The sequence below is a fragment of the Anas acuta genome, chromosome 5 (assembly GCF_963932015.1).
Source record: "Anas acuta chromosome 5, bAnaAcu1.1, whole genome shotgun sequence".
In the NCBI taxonomy this organism is placed as follows: domain Eukaryota; kingdom Metazoa; phylum Chordata; class Aves; order Anseriformes; family Anatidae; genus Anas; species Anas acuta.
The window spans coordinates 56,251,617-56,268,945 of record NC_088983.1 but is presented as its reverse complement, the minus strand read 5'-3'; the positions used below and the strand labels follow the sequence as shown (position 1 = coordinate 56,268,945).

Below are 17,329 nucleotides of genomic sequence, written 5' to 3'. Positions count from 1 at the left end.
GGCATATTCTAACAGGACTCATGTGCCTCCATACAAGACTATTAAGGGGAAGAAAATCTTCCCTTCTGAGTTAAAGTCTGGTGGGAACATCATCTTTCTGGCAAAGGTTGACTATTTTCCTGCTTTTTATTTTACATAATTTTAGACAAAGGAGATGCTTTGGTTGTTGCCCACATGGTTTATTTGGTTGTCTTCTGAACGAGGTAGATTCAAGTTAGGAAGTCTTGCTGTAATATTTACCTTTTAATTTATTATGGGGGAGAAGGGAACTTTTCAGATGGGAAGCCCTAAATTGATCATGTTTTGGTGTGTTTTTAGGCACAAAGAAATAACACGTGTGTTTAAATGTTACCATCTTTTAAGAAAGACTAAAATAGAAACAAGGAGCAGCTGTGAAATACCAGCAAGGAGCACACAGGGCTGGGACCTGCACCAGCAAGGCATGGGACATGTTGGGGAGCTAGGGTTTGGGGGCTGGATTTCAATAGCAAACTGAATTTTGCCTCTTCCCCCAATGAGTTATCAATTCCTGGGACTAAAATAAGATGTGAACATGCTCTAGACGTCTTCCCAAGGAAGAGATGATCCAGGCCAAGCTACAGAGTCCTAGTGTTCTGGTAATTAGAGGAAAAAGTGAAACCATCCCTCCCCTCCCCCCCACACAAACTTTATTATTCATAGGTACAGCAATTTGGAAGAGGTCTTTTATGTAGTCTCATGGGATACTGCATTGTGAGGTTGGTTTTGGCTTTTCAGGTTGAACTCTGCTCACAGTAGGGAAAAGTGGATTTTCGCACATCTCAGCATGCTCTTACCTATTTCCAGAACTCAGCAGGCTAAGAAAATGTTTCAGTACAGCTACCTCATCCTCTGTGCAGAAGGGAACTGGATTAGGGATTTTTGATTTTGCTCAGTGATACAGATAAATATGGCTCTCTTGGGGTTGTCATGTATCTGGTATCTGTTGTCAGACATTTTGCCTTATACAGATTAACAACTGTCTCTGCATTTTCATAATAGTAGGCAAGAAAAAAATCCTCTTGCTTTCATAAATTAATCCACAAGAGAGGTCCAGTAAGCTGAAGTGAAATACGCGATTACAGTTGGCAAAGCAAGGATATTAAAAACAAAACCAAAAAACAACTAAAAACCAACAGCAACTTACCCATAAAAAGTGAGACGCAGGAAACCAATCCTGTGGCCAAGCTTAACCAACTCCCCTTGCCTAGCAGCAGCTCCTGTTAGTAGCACAATTCCCACTTTCTTTAGGGTGCACAGCCACTGGTATGCACTCCGATCATTGTACATGATTTCTTCAAAAGGTATTTCGGGAAGCTGCAGGTCTGAGCCCCAGTACTGACGTTCTGGAAGGGAAGAAATAGAGAAGGAAGCTCTCAAAGCCTCGAAGGACATAGTCAAAGCGTGAGGTTAATGGGATTTCCATGCAGTTGTGAATATGCCATTAATCCTGTAACCAACAACCTGAACCCTGGTCCCCGATTATGCCTGGATAAAAAAGGATCTTCATGATAAAATTTAACAGAGCATTGCAGTAAAGAAGCAAGTTTCAATCAGAAATTGAATAAAAGCCCATTTGAAGGGGATATTTTGTTAACAATACACCAGAAATGTGCATAATACTTTTTCTGTCTGTACTGGTGAACCACAAAGGTAAGACTTTCTGAAACTAAGACCGCTTTCAAAATTTCTCCTAGAGGGTAAAACAGCACAGAGCACCTTGAGATGCCCCACGGAAGCACGGCATGGATACATATCAATGAAAGGATTACGCTCCCAGTGCAGGACAGCAGAAGACAGACATCAATGTTACACCTTAGAAGCTGAGTAACTACATCACAGTTGCGTAAGTGACCAACTGATTTTCTTTTGTAGACCTGTCTTCATCAAGTCACGTGCAGCCATGCTAAGTTCTGCAGGATGGTGTCATTGCTTGTCTCTTTCTTTGTGAGCATTAGTGTTGTTGTGGATGATTGCAAAAAAAAAGAGCCCGAGATGTTAACAAACCCAAACACTGCCAGAAGGTAAGGATAACGATAAAAAAATTGAGCAATGAGCAAGAAGCTTTGTCCTGCTCATTGTCAGAGCATTTGACAACAGAATAGTAAGAATTAGAGTTCCCAAGCAGATAAAACACCTAACAGAGAAGAAATAAAACTAACACTGGGTTGTAAGTAGAAGAAAGAATGATTGTTTTCTGAGGAAGAATGTACTCTGGTGTCAGTCAACATGGCCTTATATCCATTTGTAAAGATAATCTATGGAAAAGGCAAAGCATTAATACAGTGACAGAATGTAGTCATAATTAGATACGAGCATGGGGCTTGGGCAGATATTTCATGTTATGAAGAGCTACACAATGCAAAACTCTTCCTTCAGCATGGCTAAGTTCTAAGAATTATGCCTAAATTACACTATATTAAATTAAACCATATGACCCACAACTTATATCTGGATTGTTGTGCTTGAAACTGCCTCTGGAAAAGCAAAGTCATGTTGGGTGTCCAGCCAGGCAGAGGGGCACTGACCTCCCAGGCATGCTAAGGGAATGCACAGACACAGTGGCAGCTCACAACCCAAGTCCCTGCCTGCACCTGGTGCCAGGACACTCCCCTCACATGCCTGGTAGGGAAGGGACGAGGCTTGCCCACAGAGAGCATGCAGCTAGCATTGACTGCAGCTGGGGAGATTTTCTGTCATTTACTTGTATCTTCTTTCCTGTACATTTCCTTCCTTCTCTGCAAAGCAACCCTACAGTTCTGGGACTCTGACTGAAGGGGAGATGCCAAGACCAGGCTTTTCTCTGTCTCATGAAAAGGGAGTAAGAAATTCCTGCCACTGGCTCTAACAAAGAACCTTCTTGCATGGGGTGGGCTGTTGCAGCCCGTTTAAGCACTGGGGAGATACCCAGCTCCAGGGAGCACCACAGGAAAGCCCCAAATATTTTCAGTCACTTCACACACACCTGGAATTAGTTCTTCCTTTCCTATCTCTGTTCTGTCCCAGGACAATAACCCTTTCCTTCCTTGGGCACTCTCAACCTCAGACAACATCCATTTCTCTCCAGGTGGGATGCAGACACACAGAGATTAGGAATTTACTGATTTTTCTCTCTCTTCATTTTCAGGAATTTGTATGGCTTGCAGCCCACAGCCAGAGAACACACCTGTGCTCACCCAGAGAATAATGAGAGCTCCTACAAGAACAGCCCTTCTGCAGAAGCTCCCCTGCCAGCTCTCTGCTCCTGGGGACCCTCAACAGGAGATGGAAGTCCTCTGCTGTGGACTGCCTCTGGAATCACTCACATAGGAGGATGGGTCGGAAGTAAAGCTAGGAATCCTTTCACAGATGATGGTGATAATTATTATTAATATCTACTTTCCCCCTTATGTAAAAGCAGAGTCCCTCAGGAGGACCCCAGCATGGGTGCCCAGCTGCACTAAGAGGAGAAGAGAATGCAACAAGGGTAAGCAGCAAGAGTGGAGATGCAAGTTGAAGGTCTGTAGTAAGCCCACCAGCAAAAGGCACTCAATACAATAACAAAGTGCCACTGGGCAGAGAATAGGCAAGCAAAAAGGAGCAGCTGGCTGCACGTGTGCTGTATGGCAAGCAAGTACAAGAAGTCAGCTCTGTCAGGAGCAGGGGAAGTGCCCCTGTGCCTTTCAGAAGAAGAAAAGAAGAAAATACCACCAAGAAAGGATAAAAAAAAAGGTGGAAAAGAAGATGCCCAACAGCATTGATTGCTAGCTGCATGCATCAAACAGCCCACAAACCCACTCACCTTGGAAGTGGATCAAACCCTAACAGACCTCTTCTCTGCCATTTTATACTCACAGCTAATTTGGGATGTGCTTGTTAAGGACTAATTGTTCGCCTGTGTGGGGAGGGTGGTTAAGAAGTGAGCTGTGGTGACGATTTTTGTTAACGAACGCAAGCTCTGTAAAGTAAAGTCTTGCTTTGAGGCTTAAACCTATGCTGATGTTTTTCAAACAACACCTGAATCTGGAAGGGCCAATGCATGGAAGGGGGGGACCCCTGAAAGTGGGGGACACTGAGTCTCCAGCAACTGCTGCTGCAGTGGGGAAACCCCACAAACTGGAGAGGCAGAAAAAAGGTGCAGGGGAGGTTACTCCATGCAGAAGTTACTCAAGCTTTACTCGAGGTCAAATTTGCAGATTTTGGGGAGCCCCGGGGTCATCTGAGGTCAACCAATTAGCCCCCGGGGTTACTCGAGGTCAAACTTAGAGATTTTTGGGAGCCCCGGGGTCATCTGAGGTCAACCAATTAGCCCCCGGGGTTACTCGAGGTCAAACTTAGAGATTTTTGGGAGCCCCGGGGTCATCTGAGGTCAACCAATTAGCCCCCGGGGTTACTCGAGGTCAAACTTAGAGATTTTTGGGAGCCCCGGGGTCATCTGAGGTCAACCAATTAGCCCCCGGGGTTACTCGAGGTCAAACTTAGAGAAATTTGGGAGCCCCGGGGTCATCTGAGGTCAACCAATTAGCCCCCGGGGTTACTCGAGGTCAAACTTAGAGATTTTTGGGAGCCCCGGGGTCATCTGAGGTCAACCAATTAGCCCCCGGGGTTACTCGAGGTCAAACTTAGAGAAATTTGGGAGCCCCGGGGTCATCTGAGGTCAACCAATTAGCCCCCGGGGTTACTCGAGGTCAAACTTAGAGATTTTTGGGAGCCCCGGGGTCATCTGAGGTCAACCAATTAGCCCCCGGGGTTACTCGAGGTCAAACTTAGAGAAATTTGGGAGCCCCGGGGTCATCTGAGGTCAACCAATTAGCCCCCGGGGTTACTCGAGGTCAAACTTAGAGAAATTTGGGAGCCCCGGGGTCATCTGAGGTCAACCAATTAGCCCCCGGGGTTACTCGAGGTCAAACTTAGAGATTTTTGGGAGCCCCGGGGTCATCTGAGGTCAACCAATTAGCCCCCGGGGTTACTCGAGGTCAAACTTAGAGATTTTTGGGAGCCCCGGGGTCATCTGAGGTCAACCAATTAGCCCCCGGGGTTACTCGAGGTCAAACTTAGAGATTTTTGGGAGCCCCGGGGTCATCTGAGGTCAACCAATTAGCCCCCGGGGTTACTCGAGGTCAAACTTAGAGAAATTTGGGAGCCCCGGGGTCATCTGAGGTCAACCAATTAGCCCCCGGGGTTACTCGAGGTCAAACTTAGAGAAATTTGGGAGCCCCGGGGTCATCTGAGGTCAACCAATTAGCCCCCGGGGTTACTCGAGGTCAAACTTAGAGATTTTTGGGAGCCCCGGGGTCATCTGAGGTCAACCAATTAGCCCCCGGGGTTACTCGAGGTCAAACTTAGAGAAATTTGGGAGCCCCGGGGTCATCTGAGGTCAACCAATTAGCCCCCGGGGTTACTCGAGGTCAAACTTAGAGATTTTTGGGAGCCCCGGGGTCATCTGAGGTCAACCAATTAGCCCCCGGGGTTACTCGAGGTCAAACTTAGAGAAATTTGGGAGCCCCGGGGTCATCTGAGGTCAACCAATTAGCCCCCGGGGTTACTCGAGGTCAAACTTAGAGATTTTTGGGAGCCCCGGGGTCATCTGAGGTCAACCAATTAGCCCCCGGGGTTACTCGAGGTCAAACTTAGAGATTTTTGGGAGCCCCGGGGTCATCTGAGGTCAACCAATTAGCCCCCGGGGTTACTCGAGGTCAAACTTAGAGAAATTTGGGAGCCCCGGGGTCATCTGAGGTCAACCAATTAGCCCCCGGGGTTACTCGAGGTCAAACTTAGAGATTTTTGGGAGCCCCGGGGTCATCTGAGGTCAACCAATTAGCCCCCGGGGTTACTCGAGGTCAAACTTAGAGAAATTTGGGAGCCCCGGGGTCATCTGAGGTCAACCAATTAGCCCCCGGGGTTACTCGAGGTCAAACTTAGAGATTTTTTGGAGCCCCGGGGTCATCTGAGGTCAACCAATTAGCCCCCGGGGTTACTCGAGGTCAAACTTAGAGAAATTTGGGAGCCCCGGGGTCATCTGAGGTCAACCAATTAGCCCCCGGGGTTACTCGAGGTCAAACTTAGAGAAATTTGGGAGCCCCGGGGTCATCTGAGGTCAACCAATTAGCCCCCGGGGTTACTCGAGGTCAAACTTAGAGATTTTTGGGAGCCCCGGGGTCATCTGAGGTCAACCAATTAGCCCCCGGGGTTACTCGAGGTCAAACTTAGAGATTTTTGGGAGCCCCGGGGTCATCTGAGGTCAACCAATTAGCCCCCGGGGTTACTCGAGGTCAAACTTAGAGAAATTTGGGAGCCCCGGGGTCATCTGAGGTCAACCAATTAGCCCCCGGGGTTACTCGAGGTCAAACTTAGAGAAATTTGGGAGCCCCGGGGTCATCTGAGGTCAACCAATTAGCCCCCGGGGTTACTCGAGGTCAAACTTAGAGATTTTTGGGAGCCCCGGGGTCATCTGAGGTCAACCAATTAGCCCCCGGGGTTACTCGAGGTCAAACTTAGAGATTTTTGGGAGCCCCGGGGTCATCTGAGGTCAACCAATTAGCCCCCGGGGTTACTCGAGGTCAAACTTAGAGATTTTTGGGAGCCCCGGGGTCATCTGAGGTCAACCAATTAGCCCCCGGGGTTACTCGAGGTCAAACTTAGAGATTTTTGGGAGCCCCGGGGTCATCTGAGGTCAACCAATTAGCCCCCGGGGTTACTCGAGGTCAAACTTAGAGAAATTTGGGAGCCCCGGGGTCATCTGAGGTCAACCAATTAGCCCCCGGGGTTACTCGAGGTCAAACTTAGAGATTTTTGGGAGCCCCGGGGTCATCTGAGGTCAACCAATTAGCCCCCGGGGTTACTCGAGGTCAAACTTAGAGATTTTTGGGAGCCCCGGGGTCATCTGAGGTCAACCAATTAGCCCCCGGGGTTACTCGAGGTCAAACTTAGAGAAATTTGGGAGCCCCGGGGTCATCTGAGGTCAACCAATTAGCCCCCGGGGTTACTCGAGGTCAAACTTAGAGATTTTTGGGAGCCCCGGGGTCATCTGAGGTCAACCAATTAGCCCCCGGGGTTACTCGAGGTCAAACTTAGAGATTTTTGGGAGCCCCGGGGTCATCTGAGGTCAACCAATTAGCCCCCGGGGTTACTCGAGGTCAAACTTAGAGAAATTTGGGAGCCCCGGGGTCATCTGAGGTCAACCAATTAGCCCCCGGGGTTACTCGAGGTCAAACTTAGAGATTTTTGGGAGCCCCGGGGTCATCTGAGGTCAACCAATTAGCCCCCGGGGTTACTCGAGGTCAAACTTAGAGAAATTTGGGAGCCCCGGGGTCATCTGAGGTCAACCAATTAGCCCCCGGGGTTACTCGAGGTCAAACTTAGAGAAATTTGGGAGCCCCGGGGTCATCTGAGGTCAACCAATTAGCCCCCGGGGTTACTCGAGGTCAAACTTAGAGAAATTTGGGAGCCCCGGGGTCATCTGAGGTCAACCAATTAGCCCCCGGGGTTACTCGAGGTCAAACTTAGAGATTTTTGGGAGCCCCGGGGTCATCTGAGGTCAACCAATTAGCCCCCGGGGTTACTCGAGGTCAAACTTAGAGAAATTTGGGAGCCCCGGGGTCATCTGAGGTCAACCAATTAGCCCCCGGGGTTACTCGAGGTCAAACTTAGAGATTTTTGGGAGCCCCGGGGTCATCTGAGGTCAACCAATTAGCCCCCGGGGTTACTCGAGGTCAAACTTAGAGATTTTTGGGAGCCCCGGGGTCATCTGAGGTCAACCAATTAGCCCCCGGGGTTACTCGAGGTCAAACTTAGAGAAATTTGGGAGCCCCGGGGTCATCTGAGGTCAACCAATTAGCCCCCGGGGTTACTCGAGGTCAAACTTAGAGATTTTTGGGAGCCCCGGGGTCATCTGAGGTCAACCAATTAGCCCCCGGGGTTACTCGAGGTCAAACTTAGAGAAATTTGGGAGCCCCGGGGTCATCTGAGGTCAACCAATTAGCCCCCGGGGTTACTCGAGGTCAAACTTAGAGAAATTTGGGAGCCCCGGGGTCATCTGAGGTCAACCAATTAGCCCCCGGGGTTACTCGAGGTCAAACTTAGAGAAATTTGGGAGCCCCGGGGTCATCTGAGGTCAACCAATTAGCCCCCGGGGTTACTCGAGGTCAAACTTAGAGAAATTTGGGAGCCCCGGGGTCATCTGAGGTCAACCAATTAGCCCCCGGGGTTACTCGAGGTCAAACTTAGAGATTTTTGGGAGCCCCGGGGTCATCTGAGGTCAACCAATTAGCCCCCGGGGTTACTCGAGGTCAAACTTAGAGAAATTTGGGAGCCCCGGGGTCATCTGAGGTCAACCAATTAGCCCCCGGGGTTACTCGAGGTCAAACTTAGAGATTTTTGGGAGCCCCGGGGTCATCTGAGGTCAACCAATTAGCCCCCGGGGTTACTCGAGGTCAAACTTAGAGATTTTTGGGAGCCCCGGGGTCATCTGAGGTCAACCAATTAGCCCCCGGGGTTACTCGAGGTCAAACTTAGAGATTTTTGGGAGCCCCGGGGTCATCTGAGGTCAACCAATTAGCCCCCGGGGTTACTCGAGGTCAAACTTAGAGATTTTTGGGAGCCCCGGGGTCATCTGAGGTCAACCAATTAGCCCCCGGGGTTACTCGAGGTCAAACTTAGAGAAATTTGGGAGCCCCGGGGTCATCTGAGGTCAACCAATTAGCCCCCGGGGTTACTCGAGGTCAAACTTAGAGATTTTTGGGAGCCCCGGGGTCATCTGAGGTCAACCAATTAGCCCCCGGGGTTACTCGAGGTCAAACTTAGAGATTTTTGGGAGCCCCGGGGTCATCTGAGGTCAACCAATTAGCCCCCGGGGTTACTCGAGGTCAAACTTAGAGAAATTTGGGAGCCCCGGGGTCATCTGAGGTCAACCAATTAGCCCCCGGGGTTACTCGAGGTCAAACTTAGAGATTTTTGGGAGCCCCGGGGTCATCTGAGGTCAACCAATTAGCCCCCGGGGTTACTCGAGGTCAAACTTAGAGATTTTTGGGAGCCCCGGGGTCATCTGAGGTCAACCAATTAGCCCCCGGGGTTACTCGAGGTCAAACTTAGAGATTTTTGGGAGCCCCGGGGTCATCTGAGGTCAAACAATTAGCCCCCGGGGTTACTCGAGGTCAAACTTAGAGAAATTTGGGAGCCCCGGGGTCATCTGAGGTCAACCAATTAGCCCCCGGGGTTACTCGAGGTCAAACTTAGAGAAATTTGGGAGCCCCGGGGTCATCTGAGGTCAACCAATTAGCCCCCGGGGTTACTCGAGGTCAAACTTAGAGATTTTTGGGAGCCCCGGGGTCATCTGAGGTCAACCAATTAGCCCCCGGGGTTACTCGAGGTCAAACTTAGAGAAATTTGGGAGCCCCGGGGTCATCTGAGGTCAACCAATTAGCCCCCGGGGTTACTCGAGGTCAAACTTAGAGATTTTTGGGAGCCCCGGGGTCATCTGAGGTCAACCAATTAGCCCCCGGGGTTACTCGAGGTCAAACTTAGAGATTTTTGGGAGCCCCGGGGTCATCTGAGGTCAACCAATTAGCCCCCGGGGTTACTCGAGGTCAAACTTAGAGAAATTTGGGAGCCCCGGGGTCATCTGAGGTCAACCAATTAGCCCCCGGGGTTACTCGAGGTCAAACTTAGAGATTTTTGGGAGCCCCGGGGTCATCTGAGGTCAACCAATTAGCCCCCGGGGTTACTCGAGGTCAAACTTAGAGAAATTTGGGAGCCCCGGGGTCATCTGAGGTCAACCAATTAGCCCCCGGGGTTACTCGAGGTCAAACTTAGAGAAATTTGGGAGCCCCGGGGTCATCTGAGGTCAACCAATTAGCCCCCGGGGTTACTCGAGGTCAAACTTAGAGAAATTTGGGAGCCCCGGGGTCATCTGAGGTCAACCAATTAGCCCCCGGGGTTACTCGAGGTCAAACTTAGAGAAATTTGGGAGCCCCGGGGTCATCTGAGGTCAACCAATTAGCCCCCGGGGTTACTCGAGGTCAAACTTAGAGAAATTTGGGAGCCCCGGGGTCATCTGAGGTCAACCAATTAGCCCCCGGGGTTACTCGAGGTCAAACTTAGAGAAATTTGGGAGCCCCGGGGTCATCTGAGGTCAACCAATTAGCCCCCGGGGTTACTCGAGGTCAAACTTAGAGATTTTTGGGAGCCCCGGGGTCATCTGAGGTCAACCAATTAGCCCCCGGGGTTACTCGAGGTCAAACTTAGAGATTTTTGGGAGCCCCGGGGTCATCTGAGGTCAACCAATTAGCCCCCGGGGTTACTCGAGGTCAAACTTAGAGATTTTTGGGAGCCCCGGGGTCATCTGAGGTCAACCAATTAGCCCCCGGGGTTACTCGAGGTCAAACTTAGAGATTTTTGGGAGCCCCGGGGTCATCTGAGGTCAACCAATTAGCCCCCGGGGTTACTCGAGGTCAAACTTAGAGAAATTTGGGAGCCCCGGGGTCATCTGAGGTCAACCAATTAGCCCCCGGGGTTACTCGAGGTCAAACTTAGAGATTTTTGGGAGCCCCGGGGTCATCTGAGGTCAACCAATTAGCCCCCGGGGTTACTCGAGGTCAAACTTAGAGATTTTTGGGAGCCCCGGGGTCATCTGAGGTCAACCAATTAGCCCCCGGGGTTACTCGAGGTCAAACTTAGAGAAATTTGGGAGCCCCGGGGTCATCTGAGGTCAACCAATTAGCCCCCGGGGTTACTCGAGGTCAAACTTAGAGATTTTTGGGAGCCCCGGGGTCATCTGAGGTCAACCAATTAGCCCCCGGGGTTACTCGAGGTCAAACTTAGAGATTTTTGGGAGCCCCGGGGTCATCTGAGGTCAACCAATTAGCCCCCGGGGTTACTCGAGGTCAAACTTAGAGATTTTTGGGAGCCCCGGGGTCATCTGAGGTCAAACAATTAGCCCCCGGGGTTACTCGAGGTCAAACTTAGAGAAATTTGGGAGCCCCGGGGTCATCTGAGGTCAAACAATTAGCCCCCGGGGTTACTCGAGGTCAAACTTAGAGAAATTTGGGAGCCCCGGGGTCATCTGAGGTCAACCAATTAGCCCCCGGGGTTACTCGAGGTCAAACTTAGAGATTTTTGGGAGCCCCGGGGTCATCTGAGGTCAACCAATTAGCCCCCGGGGTTACTCGAGGTCAAACTTAGAGAAATTTGGGAGCCCCGGGGTCATCTGAGGTCAACCAATTAGCCCCCGGGGTTACTCGAGGTCAAACTTAGAGATTTTTGGGAGCCCCGGGGTCATCTGAGGTCAACCAATTAGCCCCCGGGGTTACTCGAGGTCAAACTTGCAGAAATTTGGGATCTTCAGGGTGACTGATGGCAGTCCCATGTGGAGCCGTTTCTGGGCTGTGCTCCTCATTCTCTGTGCCTCCATCTCCTCGCAGTGCTCCCCATTCCCCGCTCTCGTTGCCCCATTGTCCTCAGGGCAGCCCAGGAGCTCCTGGCACTGTCAGGCTGCCTCCCTTGGGCTTTGTTCTTTGGGGATCTGTGCCGCTGTTGTGCAGTTTGTGGCTCACACATACTCAAAATACAGTCAGAAAAAGCTTTAGTTGTTGCTCATGCAAAGTATTATTTATTCCCAGATTAAGTTTGAGAAAACCATTCAGCCTTTCTGCAACTCAGTACATGTCTGTTCCCAAGAACCCTATTTCCCCATATTTTGAAGCATTTACATTTGAAATTCAACAAATTATTTTTTACTCTTTTATTTCCAAAATTCCCAGTGGCTGGTGGATATAGAAACAGGTTTTTAAAACATGAGTAGGGAATAATTATTCAAATTATTCATAACCTTATGCTGGAGTTGTATTTCTGTTGTTCTTTGTCTCTGCTGACTTCATTGGGAATGGGACTTTCTAACAAATAAAATAATGTGGTATATAACTTTAATTATTTTCTCCAGAACATCCCAATGCTGATAACGCCTCCTTCTCTACTTTGTTTTCTATTTTTTTTGATGCCATCTCCCTAGGAGTGCTGCTATTGCTCATGCTGATTTATCATTTAATATTTTCTTGCTGCTTAATACAAGGAACTAAGGCTGCTTCACTTCATGGAGCTCACCACCAGACCTAAAAACTGGCAACCACACCGCAGGAAGGAGCGTGACTGAAGCACACAGCCCTGGCTCTCCAGGGATGCTGTCCTGTGGCCACCAGGGAGCTCCGGTCCTTTCCCCGGCTGAACGTTTCACAAGCTCCAGCAGGAGCCCTCTCGTGTAACCCTGAAGATAACCACCTGCAGCTTCTTCACGGGAAAAACATGAGGTGATCATAAGCAGAAACACCAGGGTGGTGTTGGACTTGTTGGACTTCCACCCGTAGGTCACAGAGCAGCATTGCTGAACACAACCAGCAGCAGCCAAGGTTTTCTTTATGGAAAAATAACACCACCTGCTCTGATGGAAAGAAGACCACGAATGTTCAAAAATCGTGTGTGTACCCGGATAAAGAGTACTAGTGCCAGGTTTGCAATAATTTTTAATAAGAGCTGTGCATTGTGCAAAGGAGGAGCAAACTGTTTTCCGTGCTGGATCTGATTCTTAACAAAAGGTTGCCCTTTGTGAAACCATGGCCATTTTATTTTAGTGGACAAAGAAATGTGTACAGAGCAGAACGACAGCTCTCCGTGCACGGACAAGTGCCAAACTGCCATCTGCCGGTGCAGTTGGAGATATCTGGGCCTCCCTCTGGGGAACAATGTGGTTTTTTTTCCTTTATCTTTCCATAGGATGATCTTAAGTCATACCTGTACAGCTCAAAACCAGGCTTCAGGCATACATTAGGCTGAGATGCTTTCCGATTAGAAGTTCCGGCAGAGCCCCGAGGAAGCTGGCACAATGACCGGGGGCGGTGTTTTCAGTTTCCCTTACTCGTGCCCATGAAACACTCCCCACCCAGAGCACAGCTGGTGGAGGGCTCTGTCTCTGCAGCCACCTCACACTTCTCTCAGAGTGTTTCACTTGCTGTAACTTTGGTAAACTGCAGCCATTTCAGCTGAGGGCTTCCATGGCAATACCTGCCTCAAATATTTTGGGAGAGCTTCAACAACAACAAAAATGGTCCCAAACCCAATGGACCAGTGAAAGATAAGCAGTGTGGCCACGCCAAAATTCCTACATTGGCTTAGCTGAGAAGTTTTAATGTTTTCATTCTTTCAAGTGTCAAATTTGGAAAGTCACCCACTTCTTAGGACATTTGCCATTCTGTTGAAACCAGCCAAATTTGGCTAGCCAAGTCTATATTTTAAGATTTTCATAGACATCTGCAAAATCCAATTAATTTTCTTCAACAGCGGGCAGTGCTGTAGCAGCTCATTAGTGTAGACAAAAACACACAAGAGCCACTAAACTCTATGACTATCTTGACTTACCCTTAATATTCTTATGCCAAGATCACTTCGTTAAAATAATTTTAAAAAGTTTTTTTTTTTTTTTTTTTTTTTTCAGACTATTCCTGCCAGGACCAATTTTGCTAGACAAAACTGAAATAGGTATCACCTAAATTTTAATGGCTCCAGTGCATTTCGCCAAGAATGGCAACGTCGACAGAAAGGGAAAAGGCAGGAAATGAATCACGGAGCCCAAAGCGCGGCTTCTCACCAGGACACTTTCTGGAGCCTGGCTGTCGTTAACGCAGTTAACTTTAATTTAATTTGTCTGTGCTCCTGGCACAGGGCACTGAGCTCCACGACTGTGCATCACATTTCCTACTTTATAGCTACTGGCGATTTTCTTCCACAGTTGGAGTGACTGCAGAGAATAATGTGCTACTGCACTGCTGGTGCGGGCCGCTGAACCCAGCCTGGTCTTTTTTTGCTTATTTATTTAGAGTTTAAAACAGGACAGGATTAAAGCCACGTGAAACGGTTGCCCACATACCTGAAAGTGAGCTGCCACAGTCTCGGTTATATTGACATAAATCGAGTTTGTAAACATCGTTAGATTAAATCTGAAATGACTAGAGGTGTGCTGAAGTAACTAAACCTTAGGTCAAGATGTACTCCTATCAAATGGCCTTGCTAGGAAGCATCATAGGCAACTGTTTTCTCCCATGTATGTCATGCATATTCATGATAACCTACAGATGCACCACACATATCCATAGCTACAACACTGAAAGACTGGTTAATAGCAAGAGGTACCGAGATTTCCTCAGAAATCTGCTTTTCTGCTGTGAGCTGTTTTTAATTGCTTACAGCTTCAGCAAAATACAGCCTTTGGGGCAGATTTCTTTTTATGCCGAAGTTTTTCTTATATTGAGTTTATAGGGAGAACAATCAATCAAAAGGGTCAGGCGTTTCAGAGAACAAGATGGAGTGAAGAAGCATATTTTCTGCCTGTTTTTGAGAAAAAAGTCCAGCAAAGGTACTAATTCTTCTGACTTTGGTGACAGACAATGTCAGAAATATGCTTGGGTGAGAAATATGCTTGGGTGAATTCTCTGGTACAGAGGAGGAAACATGCAGCATGAACAATGGGAGCACCTGTCAGAGAGGAGGAAGATGTGCACTACCTGGGAAAAATTGAGGGATGTGATGTGGGAAGCGGGTGGTGCAGGGCCTGGAGACTGAGCAAAATCTGCTGCAGCCTGCAGAGGAAGCCTAAGCCAGGCAGGGGGGTGGGGTTCCCCCCTGGCAGCAGCTGTTCATAGTTCGGTGACAGCACCCTGACACAGCCCCTGAAGACACCGAGGCGCCTTCTAACTGCATAACCAGACTGCAAACTCCTCTCCCTTTCTCCTCTCTCAGCAGCAGCCGTCTGCGCCTGTCTTGTGCTGAGACGTGAGCAGTGAAATCTTGCATCGCTGCGTGTTTCTGGGGTGAAAACGCTCTGCCCGGGGACCAGTGCCAGTCACCCGAGTCACCTGGCTTAGCGTGGGCAGGGCAGGAGGTGCTGAACCCGAGAGCCCCCGGTGCCGAGCTCCCTGTGCTGCACCACCTCCCTCCTGCGCGCCGCTAGATGGACCTCTGGGCTGCTCCGTGCTGCTGCTGCCTCTGCGCCGCCCGACGTGGCCACACGCTGCATTCACTTCTCGTGCAAGAGGAAAAAACTCATTTCATCACTGGGCAGCAAGCACACATGGCACTGGGACCGCTGCTCGCTGCTCTGATTTCAGCCGGCCGGCCTGGCTCTGCTGGCATCGGAGCTATTTGGTTAACAACATCCTCGTCTGCTTTCAATCACACCCAGCTCACTTGGTGTTTTAGCTGATGTTCAGTTAAGTTGTCCAATCACCGACTGTAAAGATTACACCCAGAGAGGAGACCAAGAGCATTTGACAAAAGGAGACTGCATCACTTACACCCTCCTTACTCCAGGGCTGCCAGCACCCACCGTGCCCTCCGAGCGGCAGCTTTCACCTGGTGCTGAGGGACACGCTGCACTTCAAAGAAATGTAAAAGGCAATCTCTTTCTTTCCTTTTTTTTTAAAAAAATAAATGTTCTCCCTCTCTGGATACAGGTAGCAAGCACAAAACACCACGTGCTCATAAAAAAAGTGAACCCCAACCCTACAGAGTTACATTTTCAGCAGTTGCAAAGTCTGCAGATTTCCAGCCACGAGTATTCCTTACTGCTCTGGCTCAGCTCGTTAGAGGCTGTCCAAGAAACACAACACACGTACCCAAATATAAGCCACTCACATAGACCATCTTTTATACCCTATCCCATGTTTCAAAGACGCTGTGGTATGATCGACAAGCTGTTGAATTTCACAACATGTTCACAAAATGAAGGAAGTGCAATCCTTGAGGAGACGCAGAATCTCACCTCATTAAATTCCTTCGTGCGACCACTCCGTGGCTGTCTGTTCACTGCTCCAGTGTGTTTAAGCCAACATACATCCCTTCACACATTTGAAAGATTGGGAAAAAATAAAATATAGATGTTTTCCTTTTTCTCTATTAAAGGTTATAAAATTAAAACAGCTGTAGCTATGCTGTGTGAACCGCCAAGAACATCCTTTGAAAGACAGATTTTGGTTTCAGCGTTTGTGCAGGTAAAACAACCATGTGCAAACTAATGGGGTATTTAACATGCAACTTTTCCTTCCTGCTCTCGCTAATAAATATTTCCCTAATCTTCCTAACATAAAATAAAAGGGACATTACTATTTCTCGGAATATACCAACAGATTTTTTCCCACTTTGGAAAACACACATGGAGCCTGGAGTTTAACTACAGCTCCGAGTGCCCCAGGCTTCTCTGAGAACACAAACTGTAGGGTTCCCCTGTTCAAATTCCCAGCTGTCATTTGAAGTTCCACCTCAAATGGGATGCACAACCCAAGGCACAGCGTGGCAGAGCAAGGCAGTACTTACTCAGTATGCCTGTCCAGGACCGCCCTTGATTTCAGTATGACACACCTGCCAAGCCTTATAGCTGCACCGCAGGCAACACTCAAGGGGCAGCAACTCATCTGCTCTTCCTCCCCACCAGACCCCTGCAGTGGAGGCGCTCGCCTGGCCTCCCATCTCCAACTCTAAGGAGCTGAAGGAGACAAAGCTAAACACAAACTGCTCCTGTAAATAACCTGCACAGCAAAGCAGCCATGTGCATCCCACCAAGGTACTGGGAGTTTATCTTCTCCCCGACTCCGCACTGCCTTCAGGACTCAACACTGTCTGCAGAGCAAAGAGGTGTTTAACCTCCACTGTACTGCTTGGAGTACTTCCAGGAGACAGAACTGTTCACTGATACTCTGCAGGCCACTACTGAAACTGAGAAATGGTTCAAGTAAAATTGCTTCCTAGGCCTTTTTTTTTTTTTTTTTTTTTAATTTTTAGCTACTTCATATTTTAAAATAAATTTAAAAAAATAGTTAAAAAGTGGTAAATTTAGTCAAATCCTGCCTTGGCAAGGCCATCAACTCTGTCCTCCAAGTTCCAGTTCTCTCAAATGAATTCACTTCCAGTGACAAGTGCAGCCAGCATCCTCAGTGGTTTATTGTTTTTCTTTTTAAAAGGTGCAGCCTGGTACATGAATGCTTACACAGTGCATGTTATAAATCCTACCTCATGTTTCAGAAAAAAGGCTCCAAGTTCCCAGCCCTTCAGTGGCATATTATCGCAGCCAAGAGCTTAGTCTTTGAGCTACTGCAGGAGTAACCTTTCCCCCTGACATTTCCCACTGTACTGCGTAATGACACTGTGGTAAATATGCCAGAAGCTGAAAATGCATTGTGTACAGCTCCAAGTTTTTACTAATCCTTGGGAAATGTATGGAATGCAGCAGCAGCTGGTATCTGGGACTAAAATATATATATAAATCTAGTGCAGCTCGTAAAGTTTTTGCTATAAA

At 48.6% G+C, this 17,329-nt stretch overlaps 1 protein-coding gene and 1 long non-coding RNA gene across 14 annotated transcripts in view; one reads left to right on the top strand and one right to left on the bottom strand.

The window, feature by feature from the left end:
• LOC137857869 (uncharacterized) overlaps positions 1-4,276 on the top strand; it is an 87,092-nt gene extending 82,816 nt beyond the window's left edge. For 6 of the 12 annotated variants that reach the window (XR_011097309.1, XR_011097310.1, XR_011097308.1 and 3 more), the window contains 2 exons: positions 1,716-1,864; positions 3,146-4,273. This is a non-coding gene — a long non-coding RNA (uncharacterized lncRNA). Of the gene's footprint in view, positions 1-1,715; positions 1,865-3,145 lie in introns of all 12 variants that reach the window. The other 6 variants (XR_011097314.1, XR_011097311.1, XR_011097315.1 and 3 more) reach the window with 4 other exon arrangements.
• BBOX1 (gamma-butyrobetaine hydroxylase 1) overlaps positions 1-17,329 on the bottom strand; it is a 42,386-nt gene that overhangs the window by 11,030 nt on the left and 14,027 nt on the right. For both annotated transcript variants that reach the window (XM_068684997.1, XM_068684998.1), the window contains one exon: positions 1,166-1,364. In XM_068684997.1, the coding sequence (XP_068541098.1) occupies positions 1,166-1,364 (199 nt within the window). The remainder of the gene's footprint in view (positions 1-1,165; positions 1,365-17,329) is intronic.